General features: G+C 47.8%; 6 protein-coding genes across 7 annotated transcripts; 1 reads left to right on the forward strand and 5 right to left on the reverse strand.

Annotated features, from left to right (window-relative positions):
• Window positions 1-2944: 2944 nt before the first annotated feature.
• On the reverse strand, window positions 2945-3842 carry LOC117859140 (probable pectinesterase/pectinesterase inhibitor 44; the record flags this gene model as incomplete). Its single annotated transcript, XM_034742339.2, has 1 exon — window positions 2945-3842. A coding segment is annotated over one exon (735 nt), but the record flags the coding sequence as incomplete, so codon positions are not given.
• LOC140223010 (pectinesterase-like) lies at window positions 3741-4253 on the reverse strand. Its single transcript, XM_072294300.1, has one exon. It carries the CDS (start codon window positions 4161-4163, stop codon window positions 3879-3881), a length of 285 nt encoding a protein of 94 aa, XP_072150401.1. The 5' UTR covers window positions 4164-4253; the 3' UTR covers window positions 3741-3878.
• Window positions 4254-5832: 1579 nt separating this feature from the next.
• On the reverse strand, window positions 5833-6880 carry LOC117856592 (uncharacterized protein Os08g0218700/LOC_Os08g12160). Its single transcript, XM_034738925.2, has one exon. The coding sequence runs from the start codon at window positions 6535-6537 to the stop codon at window positions 5893-5895; it is 645 nt and encodes a 214-aa protein (XP_034594816.2). The 5' UTR covers window positions 6538-6880; the 3' UTR covers window positions 5833-5892.
• A 1671-nt stretch (window positions 6881-8551) lies between these two features.
• Window positions 8552-12020, forward strand: LOC117856702 (uncharacterized). 2 transcript variants are annotated; one of them, XM_034739074.2, is made up of 4 exons: window positions 8552-8852; window positions 9584-9848; window positions 10256-10483; window positions 11523-12020. In XM_034739074.2, the coding sequence occupies exons 1-4, from the start codon at window positions 8606-8608 to the stop codon at window positions 11569-11571; spliced, it is 789 nt and encodes a 262-aa protein (XP_034594965.1). In that variant the 5' UTR covers window positions 8552-8605; the 3' UTR covers window positions 11572-12020. The 2 variants fall into 2 exon arrangements, with proteins under 2 accessions (XP_034594965.1, XP_034594967.1); XM_034739076.2 differs by having other exon boundaries at window positions 8553-8852; window positions 11557-12020.
• On the reverse strand, window positions 12004-14740 carry LOC117856701 (pyrroline-5-carboxylate reductase). Its single transcript, XM_034739073.2, has 7 exons — window positions 14427-14740; window positions 14256-14304; window positions 14002-14093; window positions 13230-13302; window positions 12818-12938; window positions 12642-12747; window positions 12004-12405 (listed from the first exon to the last, which is right to left on the reverse strand). The coding sequence occupies exons 1-7, from the start codon at window positions 14652-14654 to the stop codon at window positions 12223-12225; spliced, it is 852 nt and encodes a 283-aa protein (XP_034594964.1). The 5' UTR covers window positions 14655-14740; the 3' UTR covers window positions 12004-12222.
• Window positions 14741-15063: 323 nt separating this feature from the next.
• On the reverse strand, window positions 15064-18534 carry LOC117856700 (U-box domain-containing protein 43). Its single transcript, XM_034739071.2, has 3 exons — window positions 18014-18534; window positions 17388-17688; window positions 15064-16987 (listed from the first exon to the last, which is right to left on the reverse strand). Exons 1-3 carry the CDS (start codon window positions 18266-18268, stop codon window positions 15531-15533), a joined length of 2013 nt encoding a protein of 670 aa, XP_034594962.1. The 5' UTR covers window positions 18269-18534; the 3' UTR covers window positions 15064-15530.
• Between the last annotated feature and the right edge of the window lie 205 nt (window positions 18535-18739).

Raw genomic sequence — 18739 nt, forward strand, 5'->3', positions numbered from 1 at the left:
AACTATTATAAATAGAGAAAAGGATTTAGTCAACTTCAACTTACCAATACCTCAACAAGCAGGAGCAGATTTCCCCATCATCCAATATGCAGATGATACACTGCTCATCATGGAAGTATGCCCACGACAACTCCTACACCTCAAACACCTACTACACAACTTTGCAGTATCAACAGGCCTCAAAGTCAATTATGGGAAGTCTGTGATGGTCCCACTAAACATCTCTGAAACCAAATTGCAGAGTCTAGCAGAGACTTTTGAATGTCAGAAGGGTTCACTACCTTTCACCTACTTGGGACTACCCCTTGGAACCACTAAACCCAAGATGGAGCACTTCTTACCACTCATCCAGAAGATCGAAAAGAAATTGGGTTCCACTTCCATGTTCCTGAGCCAGGGAGGGAAACTAGAGATGGTGAACTCGGTTTTCTCCTCTTCGGCAGTCTTCTATGCCTTCACCTTAAAATTACATAAAGGAGTGATAAAACAGCTCGATCAGCTTAGGAAGCACTGTTTATGGTGAGGAGGTGATATAACTTCTAAAAAACACTCAAAGGCTGCTTGGCTAATGGTATGTGTATCAAAAAACAAGGGGGGCTAGGAGTGGTAAACATTGGTACCCACAATGAGGCGCTACTACTCAAATTTCTTCACAAGTTCTACAATAACTTGGACATTCCATGGGTCAAACTAGTATGGGAAAACTATTACAGGAATGGTAAGTTGCCGGGGCAGCAGAACAAAGGCTCTTTCTAGTGGAAGGATATTGTCAAACTAGTCGATAAATACAAAGGGTTGGCAACAGTCATAGTGGTTGATGGCTCAACGATTCTTCTCTGGAAGGACCTCTGGAATGGTGAAATACCATCACAAGCATACCTAGAGCTTCTATCTTTTGCCAAAGATCAGAATATCACCCTCAGAGGAGCCCTGAGCACATCACAATTCATACAAAACTTTGACTTGCCCCTAACAACAAAAGCGCATACACAATTTGGAATCCTCCAATAGCACATCAATGAGACACAGCCAAGTTCAGAGCAAGACCAGTGGTCATACATATGGGAAAATGAGGAGTTCTCCACAACCAAAGTGTATAAAAACTTAATGGGACAAAGAATTGTGCATTCGGCATATCGATTGATTTGGAAGTCAAGATGTCAAATGAAGCACAAAGTATTCCGTTGGCTACTCTTTAAAGATAGACTTAGTATAAGAGATTTACTAAGATGGAAAAAATATGAACCTGGATTCATACACCTGTGAATTATGTATTCTTCAACGAAGTGAAACAGCGGCACACCTCTTCTTTAGATGCAACTTTGCAAAAGCATGCTGGAACTCCATAGGGATTAGTTTCACTCCAACAAGGCCAATTCTGAGGATTGTCAAACAGATCAAACAAAGATTCGCAAAGCCCTTCTTTATGGAAATCGTAATCTTATTGATGTGGAGCATATGGGCAACTAGAAACGACTGGATGCTCAATGCAGCCGATCCCTTAGTTCAGAAATGCAAAGCTATCTTCATTTCAGCATTTGGTTTGCTCAAGCACAGAGCGTGTCCCAGCCTTTTGCAGCCAATGGAAGATTGGCTCAACGCTTTGTAATTCTTGCCGCTTCCTTTTGCTTTGCTACCTACTTGGATGTTTCTTTTCTTTCCTTTTGTTTCCTTCCAACCCTTAAACTAAGATGTACCTTTCTTGAGCTATTGCTTCTTTTAATTTATTTTCAACAGGGGCATGCCCCTCATGTTTCCTCAAAAAGAAAACAGTTCACAGATTATTTGTTTCACATGCATACGAGAGACGAGATGCAACCAGCCAACCATACATTGTTCGACGATAACAGAACATCAATTTCTTCATCATCTTCTCCCTCAGATACGTCCAGAACCTCTCTATCAACATTAGCATCTGCAGCCACAAGAGGACCGGAGGCACTAATCCCATGAGAAGCTTGCACTCGGGAGATACTGGGGGTTGCCATTGCAACTGCATGTCAACAAACGACACAAATCAACACTCTAGCTTGCAAGAACCCTACACCCAATCTTGTCTACAAAACAAAATTAGTTGAACCATTGAAGTGAATGGCAAGAAATTACCTATATTTGGCGGCTGGCGCAGACAGAGGCACAAGTAGATCTGGCCGTCTGCCAAGGAGCAGGGGACGCTGCTTGAATGGAGGAAAGCTGCCGGCCGAAGAATAGCTCGATGGAGACAGGAAAGGTCATGGTCACAAGGCTTGGGCGTTAGGGGCGGGCGGCCGGATAGGGACGAGGGAGGGGGGACGGCTTGGATGGGTGACAGCGGTCACGCAGGGGCACCCCGAGGGGGGACGGCTTGGATGGGTGACGGCGGTCACGCAGGGGCACCCCTCGTGGTCGTGGCCTTGCCCGTGTGACGGCTCGAGGCGACGAGGTCGGCTGCCGGCCGAGTGCAGCGCGAGGCGAGAATCCAAGTCTCCGAGAGACCGAGATGAAGGGGCGGCGACGGGGATTGGGGTGGCTGGGTGGGGTGTGGTGTGGATTGAATCAGGAAGAAACCTTAGAAATTGTGTATATATAAATATTTGCTTTGCTTGTAGGTCCCACATGTCAGATTTGTGGAGCGGGTCTGGCGGATACGCGGGCGAGGATAACAAATTTCTTTGCCCGCGAAGAACTATCCTCTGGGTTTAGGATTGTGCCCATGCCCGTGCCCACGAGCAAGAAGTGGTGCTCGTATCCTTGCCCACCAGGTTCCATGCCCGCGGGCATGCGGGCATTCTGTACCCGTTGCCATCTTTATTTTGCTCTTTGGATCAGCAATTGAACCGAACAAATTGAGTACATGGCAGTTTGCCCTCAATTAATAAAATTGCGTGATAAAGCTAGTAAATGAACACCAACTTATTATCTTATGTACTATCAGAGCAGCAACACGAACTTTTGGGAACACAAAGTAAATTCCTTGGGGAGAGCTAAACTTATATACAAGCTAAACACAATTTTGGAGTATATAAAAGCTAAACACAACTTACTTTGGAGTATATACAACTAAGCACAACTTTGGAGTATAAACAGGTGTGACTGATAAACTGATACGCATACGCGCCTAATCGCGGTCAGAGCCCCGGCTTGTACTCCACCCCAGTACTCGGCAGCCAATCGTTCCCCTTGATGAACCTCTCCACGGTGTAGGAGCATGCCTCGGACGCGTCAAGGTTGGAGTGGACGCCGCGCCAGTTCACCCGGCCACCCACCGCGGCACCAGGTCCCTCGTTCCCGTACTCGCCGTAGTAGAGCGTGTCAGGGGGGACTTGGCGCTCCCACGGCAGCCACCCCCTGGGGTCCACGACGTCGGAGATGGTGCCCTGCATGAACACCACGCGCGAGAACGGCTTCCACGGCCGGCCGAGGTACGTCTGCACCACGGCTCCCCTGGCGGCGAGATCCTCGTCGGCCGCCACGGTGCAGGACTGCAAGCAGAAGCCGCCGGCGTCGCCGGCCCTGACTCGCCCCTGCGCCGTGATCGTGTTCTCCTGCCCCAGGATCGGCAGGCGCGCCAGGAGGGTGCATCTCTGGAAGACGGCTGCGGCGTCGCCGAAGATGAAGTCGACGGTGCCGGAGATCGTGCACTCCCGGTAGAGCTGCTTCGAGGACGGACGCGCGCACCACAGCGTGTCCTGGTAGCCGCGCAACGCGCATTTGTACAGCACGGATTGATCCGACTGCGACAGGAGCGCCACCGCCTGCCCATTCTCTTTCCTCGGGCCGGCCGTGTTCTCGATGCAGAGGTCACGGGCGATGAAGCCGTTCCCTTGAACGCCTGCGTGCAGGGAGATCGAAATTTGCAACAAACATTTTAGCGTTTGATCAGGCACAACTTTCCTTGATCAAACCGAACCGTACTCACTCAGAACCGCAGTGCGTGGTGTGTCGTAGCCGTCCGCGCAGCATCGGCTGCCCGATATCACCGTGGCATCCATGCCGTCGCCGACGAGGACGACGTTGCGCTTCTCCTGGCCCACGACGACGAACTCCTTGTACACGCCCCGCTTGATGCGGATCACGTGCCTCTTGTCGCTGTTCGCCGGCGCGGCGGCGATGGAAGCGGCCACGGTGGTGTAGTTGCCGCTGCCATCCGCGGCCACCACCACGTCGACGGTCTGGTTTGCCATCGCAGCTTCTGAACCCGTCCGGCTTTATGCCCTTTGGGGGCTTGTGATGCTACACTACAGAGGCTGAGGCTGCAGGTTTGATTGCTTCCGGTTTCTCTGAACTGCCCGGACTGGACGATCTGCGCGGTCACGTATATATAGGCTCACGGTCACGGCGACATTGTTCAAAGGATCACGGGCACGGCAACATAGAACTGGCCGGAACATGTGCAGATGCAGCGTTAACTTCTCAATCTCTAAATGCTGATTGCCTACACGACTCAACCGACCAAAGCTATAGTTGTCGAGTTACAACATTTTTCGTAAACGCGGCAGGAGCATAGGATAATTCACACTGCATTTTGGGGTGGTAGCTAGAGTTCCACCGAGCACCGACCAGACATAAAACTGGAGCTCTCTCTTCCCTGTAGCCCTTTAATTTGTCAGTTTTTGCACACCCCTTTTCTAGGTATTGCTTGTATCAATTTCTTCCTTCTCATAGGCACAACTCCTGCTTATGGTTCAAATAAAATTACTATTTCATAATTCCGAGACACGGGGAACATCATGAACTGTGAACCCATCAGATACTCCCTCTCCCTCTGGTTCAAAATAGTTTGCCGTTCAGTCTTAGTAGGTAGGAAGAAATGACCATTTTATCCTCATCAAATCGTTTCTGAAGTTTGCATGTTAATTGATACTACATACAAGGACTTGGAGGGGTAAAATTAGATAGCTAGAAAGTCGTACGACAACATGTACTTTAAAGATAGTAGGTATTTTGAACTGAAGGGAGTAGTCTAAAACTATAGATAACAGGAAGCTAATACTCCTCCATGATTGACATAACGAACAACATGATCCTAGGTTAAACTGAAAATAAAGTCGACAGGAACAGTATCATATGCATTCATAATCTGGCAGTCTCCTAGATCCTATTCCTCTTCTTGCCAACATGATTGATAGTTCAGAAAAATGACACAGCCTCCTCCCCATTCTGATCCTCTTGAAATGTCTGCCCAACTGCACCTGGCGCACTCGGCAGCAGACATCCGCGGCGGCGAAAGCGGGTGATCCAGTAGTTCAGTGGACACACGGTTAGTCAACGGCGAGCAGGATCTGTCAGGCTTGCAAAATCTTAACTAGTATGACTGAATTGCTTGCTTCATGATATAGTTGTTCCGAATTCGTTGATGAAAGAATTTTTTTGACCAATTTCATCGATTTCATTATGCATTATTGTTATTTATTCAAAAATGAAACGCATCCGGGGATTTTTAGAAAAACGCCGTATCCACGTATCCATATCAGTCCGATATGGATACGCGTATCTGTATCCGTGTAACATAGCTGCCAGTGGCGTCTGGGACACAGAAAGATACAATGTTTCAGGAGGCAATCAACGTTCAGAAGTAAAAGAGCAAGTGTTGAAATTCCATCAAATCTCATGACCCGTGAGCGATAAACTGACAGTTTTGGTTTAAGCGAGGAAGCTGCCACCAGGGGATTGTTGAAACAAAGCGACAAGAGGCCAGCACTTTTCTTGACGCAGTGGTGACTGCTTGTCTGCTTTTATCTGCAGCTCGTTATTATTATCGTGCAGAAGACCACCTCATCTCAACGTACGAACCCTCCAGGAAATAGCCCTGATCCTTGAGCGACTGGGCACGGTCACCACTCACCAGACAAATTGCATTTCAGCCGGAGATGGATTATTCAGAACAAACACACATTAGGGTGCGACATTGCGTCACATTCCCAACTTTATGGAATCGACAAGGTCCGCTGCAATATCCCCGTAGAGGAGCACGGGTGCGGCCCAGGCCACCACCTTCTTGCCTACCGGCGACGCGAGCACCGCGTCCCCGATGCTCGCCAAATCATCGACGCACAACGTGGCGCAGGGCCCTATCCCACCGACGTATAATCTAGCGTTGTACAGATCCCACTCCGCCTGCTCCCCTCTTCTCCGGCCGGCGGCCGTCTCGAGACGCCGGAGCTCGGCCAGCGAGTCTCCCTCACTGCCGAGGCACACCTCGGCGGACGTCGCGCAGAACTGCAGCGCCATGTCCACGACTCTCCCGGCGCCGGCGCGCGGCTGGAGGCGGCGCAGCTCGTCGTGGAAGCCGCGGAGCCGCGCGAACGCGAGGACGGCGGCGGCGCGGGCGACGCGGACACGGTTGCCGTGGAAGGATCCCGCCAACGGGATGAGGGAGTCGTAGCAGGCGGACGCGTTCGTCGTGTTGGCACAGCAAGCCCGGAGGAACATGCTGTCCGCCGGTGGCGGCGCCGGCGCCTTACCGTCGGCCGTTGCGCGTGTGGATACGGCGAAGGCGGCGAGGAAGATAGTGAGGAGGAGGACAAGGGGACGGAATGAGCAAAGGGCCATTGGCATCTACAGCCCGGGCGCGTTCTGCGGTCACTCTGGTCAATTGGCGGGCCGATGGGATGATACTTGTAGGCAGAGAAAATCCGTTCCCTTGATTTCCGCGTGGTGTGATGGCATGCAGGTAATAATGAGCTAATGCTGACCAATTTCCACTGCATCTACCTGTAACGGACCATTGCCCTCTAGCTGTGGCAGAAGTGCACCGTGTTCAGATTTGAGGCAGTTTGAATGGAACTGCAGAGATGCACAAGGTTCAGATACGAGGTACATTGGCCTATATTGAAGAAATGAACCAGACTCAAATGTGAGGCAAACCGGCCAAAATTGCAGAAACGCACAAGGTTCAGAAACTTCAGACGTTTGTTTGCATCTCCTGTTTTGCTTAAAGATGGCAACGGGTACAGTGCCCGCGGATACTACCTTCTCACGCTCGCGCCCACGCCCTCCACCCGCCAAGGGCAACAAACCACACCTGCGCCCTCCATCCACGGGCATGAATGCCCGTGGGCACACTCGTGTGCCCGCCAGGTTAAGCATTTATATAAACCATAGTGCATTATAAGAGATATGAAGATACAGATTCACAGCATATCGCTCACATTGATAACATTAAACATAGTCATTCAACAGTTCACACATTATTTGTTTCGCACGCATACCAAAGACGAGATGCAACCAACCAACCATACATTGTTCGACAATAACAGAACAACGATAACAAACAGAACATCAATTTTTTCATCATTTTCTCCCTCAGATACGTCCAGAACCTCTCTATCAACATTAGCATCTACAGCCACAAGAGGACCGGAGGCACCAGTCCCATGGGAAGCTTGCACTCGGGAGATACTAGGGGTTGCCATTGCAACTGCATGTCAACAAACGACACAAATCAACAATCTAGCTTGCAAGAACCCTACACCCAATCTTGTCTACAAAACAAAATTAGTTGAACCATTGAAGTGAATGGCAAGAAATTACCTAGATCTGGCAGCTGGCGCAGACAGAGGCACAAGTAGATCCGGCCGTCCGCTAAGGAGCAGGGGCGCTGCTGGAATGGAGGAAAGCCGCCGGCCGGAGAACAGCTCGACGAAGACAGGGAGGGTCGTGATCCCAAAGCTTGGGCATTAGGGGCAGGCGGCCGGACAGGGACAGGGGAGGGGAGCGGCTTGGATGGGCGGCGGCGGTCACGTAGGGGCAACCCTCGTGGTCGTGGCCTCGCCCGCGTGACGGCTCGAGGCGGCGAGGGCAGCTGCCAGCCAAGCACAGCACGAGGCGAGAATCCAAGTCTTCGAGAGACCGAGACGAAGGGGTGGCGGTGGGGATTGGGGTGGCTGGGTGGGGTGGGGTGTGGATTGAATTAGGAAGAAACCCTAGGAATTGTGTATATATACATAGTTGCTTGTAGGTCCCATTGTCAGATCTGTGGAGCGGGTCTAGAGGATACACAGGTAAGGATAGTAATTTTTTTTGCCCACAAAGAACTATCCTCTGGGTTCAGGATTGTGCCCGTACCGTGACCGCAGGTAAGAAGTGGTGCCCGTATCCTTGCTCATCAGGTTTCATGCCCGCGGGCATGCGGGCATTCTGTGCCGGTTGCCATCTTTACCCGTGAGCAGGTAAAGCAGCGGTACAGCTGCCGATGGAAATTATAATCTACACTTACAATCATCGATGCTAGCTTTTTTTAGTTTGAGCATCGCGTCCTGCAGTGCGCTAACCTCCGATGCCTGTCCTGACGAGGAAACAGAAAAATGAAACCTCGACTCACTGCGGCTGCTCTTACACTTTCAATGACCCACCCGCCACACAAACCGCGTCGCGGTTCGGACCGATCACCCGCCGCAGCCTTTTTTTTCTTTTCAAGGCAGCCTTCAAATCCGACCCACCCAGCACACAAACCGAGTTGCGGCCCATAAATAAAGGATGGGCCTAGCAAGCCCGACCCCACCGAAATCGCGTCACGGCCCCGCAAAAAATTAAGGCCTGCGGTGTCTGCTCGAGTTTAACCACAGCCCAGCTGTCCGTCGACGGCCGGCTTGCCGAGTCGGAGCGGCTGGCTGCCAACCAACCGATGGCGTCGGGCTCCGGTGGCGGTGGGGGCGACTTCTCCGTCCTCGTGCTGGGCTCCGACTTCGCGACCGACGCCGGCGCCGCGCTCCTCACCCCCGCCGACCGCGAGGAGTGGCATGACTGCCTCCCCGACCTCTCAGATGCCGACGCCTGCTTCTCCGACCTCGAGGAGCTCCAGGTCGTGCTTGTCCAGGGCACCGACCGGGCCGGCCGAACCATCGTCCGCGTCGTCGGCAAGTTCTTCCCGGGTGCGCGAATCATCCCCCATCTTTTTCATCAACCGCCCCCTTTACAGTCCTTCACCCGCTCTCTTTGGGTTTTTGTCAGCTAGTCAGTCAGTGATTGGGGATACAAATACATGACGCGCTTGATGGTTTAGGTGTGAACTTTCCAGTAACGATTCGTTCAAACTAGATCTCGTCTTGGCCGAAAATTTATAGCTGCGTTGAGGTGTAATTGTGCATGAACTATCAAGTGGACTACTTGCTAGATGTGATTCTTATTTCACCTAAAAATGGTTTGATGATGGACTGTTGTTATAGATTCAGAACTATGTACGAATTAACTTCTACTCAATGCATGCCAGTGCTAGCTCTTCACCAAGATCCGATACGTAGATCATTTGATTCAAGTGATCATAAATTTATTAGAGTTCCAGCAGAACATCTAAATATTTTCTACATGTATTAAATGAAAAGTTTGATTGAGGCTGTAGCTTATTCTGTTGTACTGAAGTTCCTCCGCCGCCGGGAGTTATATTTTTTTGTTCTAATCATTTTATGCTGTAACTGTTTGCGGAATAGCTTGATGTTAGTGCCACAAGGATAGCAGTAGACCTGATCGTTTTATTCCTTTGCTATTACTACTAAAAAGACGACAAGCTTTGCTGCTACAAGCTTACCATGATATTTGTCTCCAGATTCTTCTCATTATATTGTCAATGCTAACGTGTCATTTACTTTGGAATTTGGATTTCCAGCTCCAGTAATTGATGGTGAACGCCTGAAGAAGTATGTGTTCTTCAAGCTCTGCACTGAATTACCAGAGGGTCCATTCTGCATCTTGTACATTCACAGTACTGTGCAGTCAGATGACAATAACCCTGGGATGTCAATCTTGAGGACGATTTATGAGGAGCTCCCACCTGAATACAAGGAACGGCTTCAAGTTTTCTACTTCTTGCATCCCGGACTTCGCTCCAGGCTGGCCATTGCCACACTTGGCAGGCTATTCTTAAGTGGAGGGTGAGTACTCTTTTGTATAGATCTCATGCACTACTAGTTTGAAGTAGCAAACAAAACAAGGATGTCACAAGACTGAATGTAATCCTCCTGCTGTATCCTAAACCCTAAGTATAAATTGTCATACTCATACACATTACATATTCATGCTGTTCATTTTCCTTTAGGTGATAAGATAAACTTATGAATAGAAGCTTTAAATGTAGTCGCCAGCTGCTAGAATAGTAGAATAGGACAACTTGTTCCTGTTGTGCCACATGAACTGTGAATAAACATTGCACTGCTCTCAGTTATCTCATCGCTTGCTCTTTTATGAATTAGATTGGTTTTTTTGACCTGTTGTGTACAGGTGGCTATGATGTTTCACCTTGGATACACCTTCCTGACCTCTGTTAATTATTCTGTTGCAGGTTGTATTGGAAAATCAAGTACATTAGTCGTCTAGAATATCTCTGGGTGGATATAAGGAAGGGGGTGGTTGAAATTCCAGATTTTGTTGTTGAACACGATAAGGTTCTTGAGCACCGACCACTGACTGATTATGGCATAGAACCCGATCCTCTACATCTTGCTGATGTACCTGCTGCGGGATACTCGCTTGGAAGATATGAAGATAAGTGGGCTCCTGAAGATCGACGGTATTCTCGCAATTACATGTGAATTGTTCTGTCGTAGCCAAAGGCTTAAAAAGTTGATTGTATTTGTATAGTACTAGGGGACTATGACTATGAGATGTGTAATGTCAGGTTACCGTGAAAACCTTGTCAAGTCTTGTCTTAACTTTGTAATCCAGTTTAATAACTGTTTCAAGACTATTGAGCAGATGCAATATGCTGTGCTTTTAAAATCTGTAGTTTAAAACTCTTGTTGATGTGCAACTTCGTGTCTGCTTATGTATGTACATCGATAGTGATAAACTTCATTTTGCGTGCTTAATTCTGTGGCCTGTGAAAAACTACTAAAAGAAATGTATTGTTTGATTCAATTTTCCCTCTCTTGTTCCTGACAAGAAGCTTTGCTACTCCCTCCGTTCCAAATTATAGATTGTTTTGACTTTTCTAGGTTCATAGATATTATTATGTATCTAGACATAGAAAAGTCAAAACACAGTTTAGAAGCTTGAGAGATATTTTAACGGGATGGGCCTTATCAAATGAAAAGGATTCCCCGAAATGGAGCTGGGAGAAATCTGGAATTTTCTCGGTGAAATCTATGTATAAACATATGTATAGTTCTGAAATAGAAGTGCCGCATAAACAAACCTGGAAGGCTAAATTACCGCTGAAAATCAAAAATTTTATGTCGCTGGTCCAGCAAAACGCCATTTTAACCAAAGATAACCTGCTAAATAGGAATTGGCAGGATGATAAGAGATGTAGTTTCTGCTCTGATGATGAGAATGTAAACCATCTCTTTTTTTATTGCTCCTTAGCTAGATATGTTTGGAGCATAATTGCCATGGTCTTAGGAACTAATTGTAGACCATCCTCTCTTGATCAATATTGGATTTGGGTGAGAAACACTTTGCCTCGGTTCAAGCAACATTATATGGTTGGTTTAGCAGCCATTTGCTGGGCTCTATGGACTTCCAGAAACAAAACTTGCTTGAGAAAAAACTCATTAAATCTCCTACTGAGACTATATGTCTGGCTTCTTCTTTCTTATCGTATTGGGCAGGTATGCAACTGGCTTCTTCTTTCTTATCGGGCAGGTATGCAAAAACTAGATGACAAGGAGAATCTGGAGGCAGGAGCGTATACTCTGAAGGATGCGGCGCTTCACTTTCATCCTCTGGAGGCCACGCCCGAAGACAATGGAGTGGTGCTGATACAGTAGATGAAGAACAGAGTCCCCCCATTGGAAGCTACATTCCACAAAACAAGTGGAAACCTGTTAAGCTTAGTGATGTTGGTGTATGTAGGCTTCCTTTTGTTCCCGGTTTCAGATAGGTGTTGGTTTGACAAAACCTGTAGCTGTTGGTGCCCAGGTGACAGGCCCTGAGTGCTGTGATCTCCTGGTGTCAGTTAACATGTTGCTTTTACTTTCTGAACTTCCGGTTGGTTGAACAAAACTTTGTAATTTCGTTACTTTCTGGAGTAATGAAATTCGGGCAATGCCCTTAGTGGGAAAAAAATTGAAAAGCCAAAACAACCTCTAGTAGTTTTTAAAATTGAAGGCTGGCTTTGTATTTTAGCAAGGAAACAGATAATTAACTGTATGCCACCTGATTCTGCGAAACATGTTTAACCGATTACACCTCGGCCGCTCTAAAGCTGCTAAGAAATTATTATCCCAACAATTCACACCTAGCCGTCCAACGCGAATATATCAACAAAATGCAACCGTTGAGATCCGGAAAAATGAATTTCAACCTAATCTAGGACAGCTCACGGCAACGCTTTGCGGCAGCAACGACAGCACTGATCAGCGTTCCACGGAATGCACCCTTCTCGAGCTCCTGAACCCCAGCTATAGTAGTCCCTGCTGGAGAAGTGACCTGATCCTTCAGTTGACCCGGATGTTTTCCTGTCTGGCTCACCATGGTTGCAGCACCAAGAACCTAATAGCAGATAATATATGAAAATGGTAAATGAGAAAGTGCAGACGATAAACAGAAACCACTATAGAACAAAAGGCAATGGTGGATGAAATTGAATATATAAAGCATAAAGGAACTCAGTTTACTGAGGCAAAATAAAAACATCAGGAGCCTTGTGACTTAGAAGTAGGGGGTCCCTACTTAGAATCATATGCAAAGAATAGATCACAGCCAATCTTAATGGAATGGACACTCACCGTTTGAGATGCAAGACCAAGAGCAAGGTCCCGAGGAAGCCCAGCAGCGACTCCACCATCAGCCATGGCCTCTATTGCTAAGAAAATGTAGGCCGGGCCACTACCACTGTATTAAAAAGAAGGAAGTTCAGCTTCATTCTCGAACTGATCACATGTATACATAATCAGCTACATACCTCAGGCCAGTTACAGCATCAAAATATTTCTCTTCAGCTGTCCAAACTTTTCCGATGGCGCTGAATAAACTTTTTACACGATTTTCATCTTTCTGAGTAGCCATCTCTCCCAAACACATCACTGAGGAGAAGCAAAGACATCAGAAACTGTTGCATCTTGTTAGCTTCCCTGGTAATTCCATCTATTAGCACTAAAAAAGTATTCAAAAATTTCAGTGGAAGCGTCCTGAAGCCAAATTTGCTATAACCGGAACTATTAAGCATACAAAGCATCCACTTCATGATAGATGCTGCCTAGCAAATTTCATTCATCCAAGACGCATACTACATTTCACCTATGGTTGATAGGTTAAAAATGTACAAACCTAACTATACTGGAAAAGGTGTCTGGTGGGTTGTCAGAAAATGCTACCTGATGCAGCTTGTCCTACAGCTGAAGGGGTGTTGGGCATTACTCTAATAATTCTCCGCTGACCAGACCAATCCTGAAATGAAAAGAGAGCGGTGTAGGGCCTTAGGATATAGTATTCCAGCATAGCATACAACATGTTGACCTAGATAAAACAACTATAATAGTACTGAGATAGCGCAGCTTAAATACTGATAGGGGTAAGCAGTTCCTTTGTAGTGTTAGTAGCAATGGTCATATTAAGAATTTGAGATACCGGAAGATGAAGCAATAACTACTAATCAACTGAAAGTTAAAATGAGCACTATTGATTATAAGCTCAATTAGGTCTATTAAGAAATTATTTTGAACACCAATATATCCAATATAGCCATACAAATTAATTCTATGTACTGCAAATCATAGATTTGTATGACAATTCTTTCTTGGAAAATTCTGATCATGAAATACGCCCATCGAATCCAAAAAAATAATCCAAGTTCAGAAAAAAGAAACAAAATACATCTATGAATTTGAAATTCCAGGAAACAGAGCCTTGCAAATATAAACTCAGGAAGAAACTAGTGTGACTGATCCAGAACATAACTCATCCATTTTATTCAGGTAGGGTCAAGAGATTGGGAATGGGCATAAGCAGGGGCTTTATGTACTGAACTATCCATTTACAACACATGTCATCAGTTAGTTCCTGGTAAAATGGAATACCAATGTATAAAAAATGCATCCATATAAATCAAGTTGACTGAGACGAGAGGATTTCGAAAAGCATGCTGACCTGCAAATCTTTCATCTTGATGCCGGCAGCAATAGACACCAGAAGTTTTTCATCCGACAGCAGTGGCTTCAGTTCAAGTAGAACCTGCTTTACTGCAATTCAATGTGCGCATAGTATCAAAATAATGAATAGAAGCAGAAAACAAATATCACGGGAACAGGTACGACACGGCAACGGATGGTACACGGAGCAATCAACTACTTTCACCCCCTGAAAACAACATCTCCGAGAAATACGGGCATGGTGCTACTTACCGATCTGGGGCTTCACGGAGATGACAATCACATCGCTCTCATCGACAACCTAACAAGGGGTTAAAATTCGCGTAAAGTTCTAAGAGTTGGGACTTTACAGTGATGATGGATTAAGAAGTATAAGCGCAATCAAGAGTAAAGGGATGGAATACGGATAAGAAAATGAGAAACCTGGGTGTTGGTGTCGAGCAGGCACGCGCCTATGGAGGCGAAGGCCGCGCCGCGCTCGGGGCGGCGGTGGGGCGCGGTGCGGATGGCGGAGGCCGGGAGGACGCCCGACGCCGCGACGCCGCGGGCGATGCTCTCGGCCAGGTTGCCCGCGCCGATGAACCCCAAGCGGAACGCGTCCCCGTTCGAGGCCGCGGGGGTTGGCACGGGCTGGAGAGGCGGCGCGGCCATTGCGAGGGAGATGAGTTTGGGGAGCGCCGGAGCGGGGCTTGGTGGACTCTGGTGGTCTGTGGGACTGGCAGGGGCCGACGTGAGATTTCTGACGACCCAGCGGGGGTTTTATGGTAAAAATGCAAACGGATTTCGTCGCCTTGTGGCTCCTGCAAATCTGGCTCGCCGGCTGCCACCCACCGGATTCATAGGACACGGGTAGGGTACGCTACCACGAGGATCAACTCCAGAGGTAGCAGGTGACAGGTGTTCGGCTCATCAAATCATCAAAGTGTCTATCTTTCAAAAAATCAAAGTGTTTCTATGCGAATATTATGCTGGTGGACGCACCATCACGATCACGACGTGTCGCAAACATCTCACAGGTGAATGGCAACTTTTAACATTTTTCGCTGTTGAACAAGTTAGCTGCACAACAATGGTAATTTGTTGCTATACTCCATCTGCAACCACTTTACACTTTACAGACGAACGAGGAGTGACAGACAACACATGGCTAACTACACAACCTACATCTTCTATTCTTCCTCGTTCAAGCGAAATTCGTTGGATCTACAAGAAGAACAACAGTACCTTTTCAGTTTTCGCCCAATCTGCTATAAACAACATACACTGAAGCTACAGCTATTCACACTTCACAGCGCACGATCTGGTGAGGTCCTGAAGGAAAGTTTCTGATGAAGTAGTAAGATGGACACTTGGAACCTGTTCACATCAGCTCAACGTAGCCTTTGGTTCGAGAAATCGTTCCCTGCAGACTGACCATCTTTCTTCAAGACATCAGATGCCATTGCCCAGTATAATTAACAGCAGCCTGCCAGTGCCTGGCTAGTCGTGCCAGTTCCCACCGGTGTCACTGCATCAACATCTCAGCGCTTAAAAGTAGCTAGACTGTGTTTGCAGCAGCTCAAGGTGAGCCAGTATCTTGCCGATCATCGGTTTCAGGGAAGGGTCTCCTTTCTGAGCCAGATCAATGAGCAAAGCCTGCGCGATTTCGCCGTAGCGCTCCCTGTGATCGTCGAGCCGGAAAATCCTCTCCAGCATCCATATCGCCTTCTCCTGGGAACTCAAGTCGCCCGCTTCGGCTACTCTCAGCAGAGCATGGATACCTGATGCCCTTTCTATCACCCTGCTACCATTTTCCCAAATCTCATCCTGCATAAGGGTAGCCAGTGCTTCCAACACTGCTACGTCTGCTTCACGCTCTTCGCCTTCCAGCATTCGCAACAGAGGATTGACGGCACCGGCTTTTACCAAGCAGAAAGTGCTTTTGACAGTGCACTGGCAGCTGTGAACTATACAGTAGGATTCAGCTGATGGAGGAACACAAAGCCACCTTGGCGATTTTGACTTACGCAATGTCATTGTACTCTCTGACAATTGAGCCAAGGATGTTGCTGCTTTGGACTTGGCATCTACTGATCCTTCTGAAAGCAATTTGATGAGGCAAGGAACCACCCCACATCCAACTGCTAAGCTCTGTAGTTTCTTATCCCAGGTAACTGTGAACCGCATAAATACACCAGCAATACCCTCGAGTAACCACGACCTTTGAGGTGTCCTAGAAGCTGTGATGTTTGCTTCACATAAGATGATCAGAATAGGAAGCAAGTTCGCTCGTGTCAAAATCTCAGTTATCTTCTTGTCTGTCAATGGGAGGTTGCTTAGGATACCAACCGCTGCAGCCTTCTCATCTCGAGAAGTAGGTGAAGAGATGATCTTTACCAAAATATCTAGATGGGTCTCCCTGAACTGTTCAGCCAATTCTTGCGAAGGATCTTTCGATAGATGGAATGTTAAATTCAGAGCAGCAATTTTGATATCCACATTCTTCTCTGTTAGGAACGGCAGAAGCAGTTGTACCCCTCCATTTTGTCTAATTTTACTTCTGGCCCTTTTAGCATTATTGTGCCCAGAAATACTAATTAGGGCCCTTAGAAGATGAAGCTGAATTACTGGACTCGACAAATTAAGAAGTGACAGCATCTGAGGGGCTACATCTTTATAAAGTAGAATACGTTCAGACTGCGCTATAGCTGCAAGTATAGCTGAGGCTGGCTCTCTGAGGGTCATGAGCGCTGATGTCACAGAGAAAAGGAGCTGGAGCAGTGGTCCTGTTATTCCAGAATTTATCAAAAGCTCTGCATTTTGTAGAGAACTAGAAAGATTACGTATGGCACCTAAGGCTGAGTGCTTGGCTTCAAGATTTCCATATTTAAACATTTGCACAAGGGGTTCAACAGCTCCATCTTCACCGAGGGAAGATTTCATCTGCTCAGATAGGAACATCTTTGAAATAGCAGTAGCCATTAGGACCTTGTTCATGTCAGAACCTGCAAAGTAAATAGGAGAATAATGTAGTTGATCATATGGTTAGATAGAGTGAAGAAAGTTTCACTAAACATGGTACTCCAATTTATAAGTTGCTTTGAGAATTTGTGCAAAGTATTGTAGTCTGGTGAAGAAGAGGTCAAAAGGACTGACAGGAACCAAACTCTTGGTAGATAAATTTGACAAGTGAAGTAGGAGTTAGCCTGTACCCTCATGCTATAACCTTCTCGCTCTCTTCCATTTTTTTCCAAATGGTTATTGTTCTTATCAGAGGCCAAATTTCTTCACCTTTTGGAGTGCTTTGTATGAAATGGGATATTTCGAATGCCTAATTCTAGATGCTTATTATTAGAGATATATGCTGAAAAGTGTCAGGTTGAAGCATGGTGCAGGGGTTAATACCTTCTTTTAGGTACTCTATCATAGGTCGAAAATAACCAGCCTCTGCCATCAACAGCACATTTTGTGGGTTGGACGACAAGATGTGCAGCAGCTTCTCTGCATCATCGTTGGTGCCTGATTCATGTGCATTCCTCAACGTGACCAGCATTACGATACATCCTTTGATCCTGCCGATCCTCTGGCGAACTTGTGGGATGTCTGACAGATCCAACAGCACTGCAATCGCTTCGCTTCTCTCATCGACGTCTCTCGACAAGGAACGAACAACGCTTGAAAGCGCCTCAATGCTTGCCAACCTCTCCTGCAGCGCCATGGAGCAAATATGATCAAACTAAGGCTAGCAGAAAAATCTCAAAGCGCAGTACACAATGAACGTGTTGAGCATAATTCGATTCGAGCATCATATGAGCTGCAACACAGCATGCCATTCCCGAAACCTAGTGGCACAAAATGCAGCTTGGTAAAGGTTAAAACACTGCGAAATGCAGGTATAGAGCTATGATCCAGCTTACCAATCGAAGCACTAGCAAACTACTCGTCGGGAGTTACGGGAGCATAGCATCGAACACAAAGTGTGCGCAGGCAGATGAAAGAGGAGAGCAAAATCGAGCTGGTGTCAGTCTCACCTTGCTCTCGCCGGCAACGCATCCCGCGAGCCGCCTCAGCGCGGCCATTACGCTGACCCTGGCCTCGGCGGTCCCCGCGGCAGCGAGCCGCGCGAGCAGGGCCGGCACGAGGAGGCCGTCCTCGTCGTCGTCCTCCCCGAGCCTGCCCTCCTCGGCGAGCGCGGCCACCTCCCGCGCGACGGCGGCGAGGTCGGCGTCTTCTCCGTTCTTGACGCGGACCAGGAGGTCCTCGACGTCGACCGCCGCCCTCTGCATCGCAGTACGCAGGCAGCGCGCCGAGAAGCAGCAGAAGAGCAAGAGCGGCCTGCAGTGGCAGCAACCGCTGTGTATAGGGGTGGGTGGTAGCTTTGTGGGAACCGCCCGCGCGCGTCGCGGGAGGGAAGAGCGTGGGAGTGGGAGCGCGGGGGCAGTGGTGGAGACGGCGAAGAGGTCAAGTCGTCCATGGGCGGAGGAGGGGAGGAGACGACCTGGCCGCAACACTCGCTGTCCCTCCCGGGCCTCCACGCAGACGCGGTCAGAAATGAGGCCGTGCTGTTTCACCTAGCCAAATAGCGATAGCGACCATGCAGCAGAGATAAAGGAGTAGGTTGCAACTCCGGTTTTCCTTGTTAAAAATAGTTCACTCCTAGGGTATCGAGGAGCCGAAGCCATTTTAAACTTAAAAAAATAGCTTCTCCGACCTTTTCTAAAATTTTTAGAAGGAGCTAAAGTCCCACCAAACTTGCT

This window comes from Setaria viridis, chromosome 5 (assembly GCF_005286985.2).
Source record: "Setaria viridis chromosome 5, Setaria_viridis_v4.0, whole genome shotgun sequence".
Classification (NCBI taxonomy): Eukaryota; Viridiplantae; Streptophyta; class Magnoliopsida; order Poales; family Poaceae; genus Setaria; species Setaria viridis.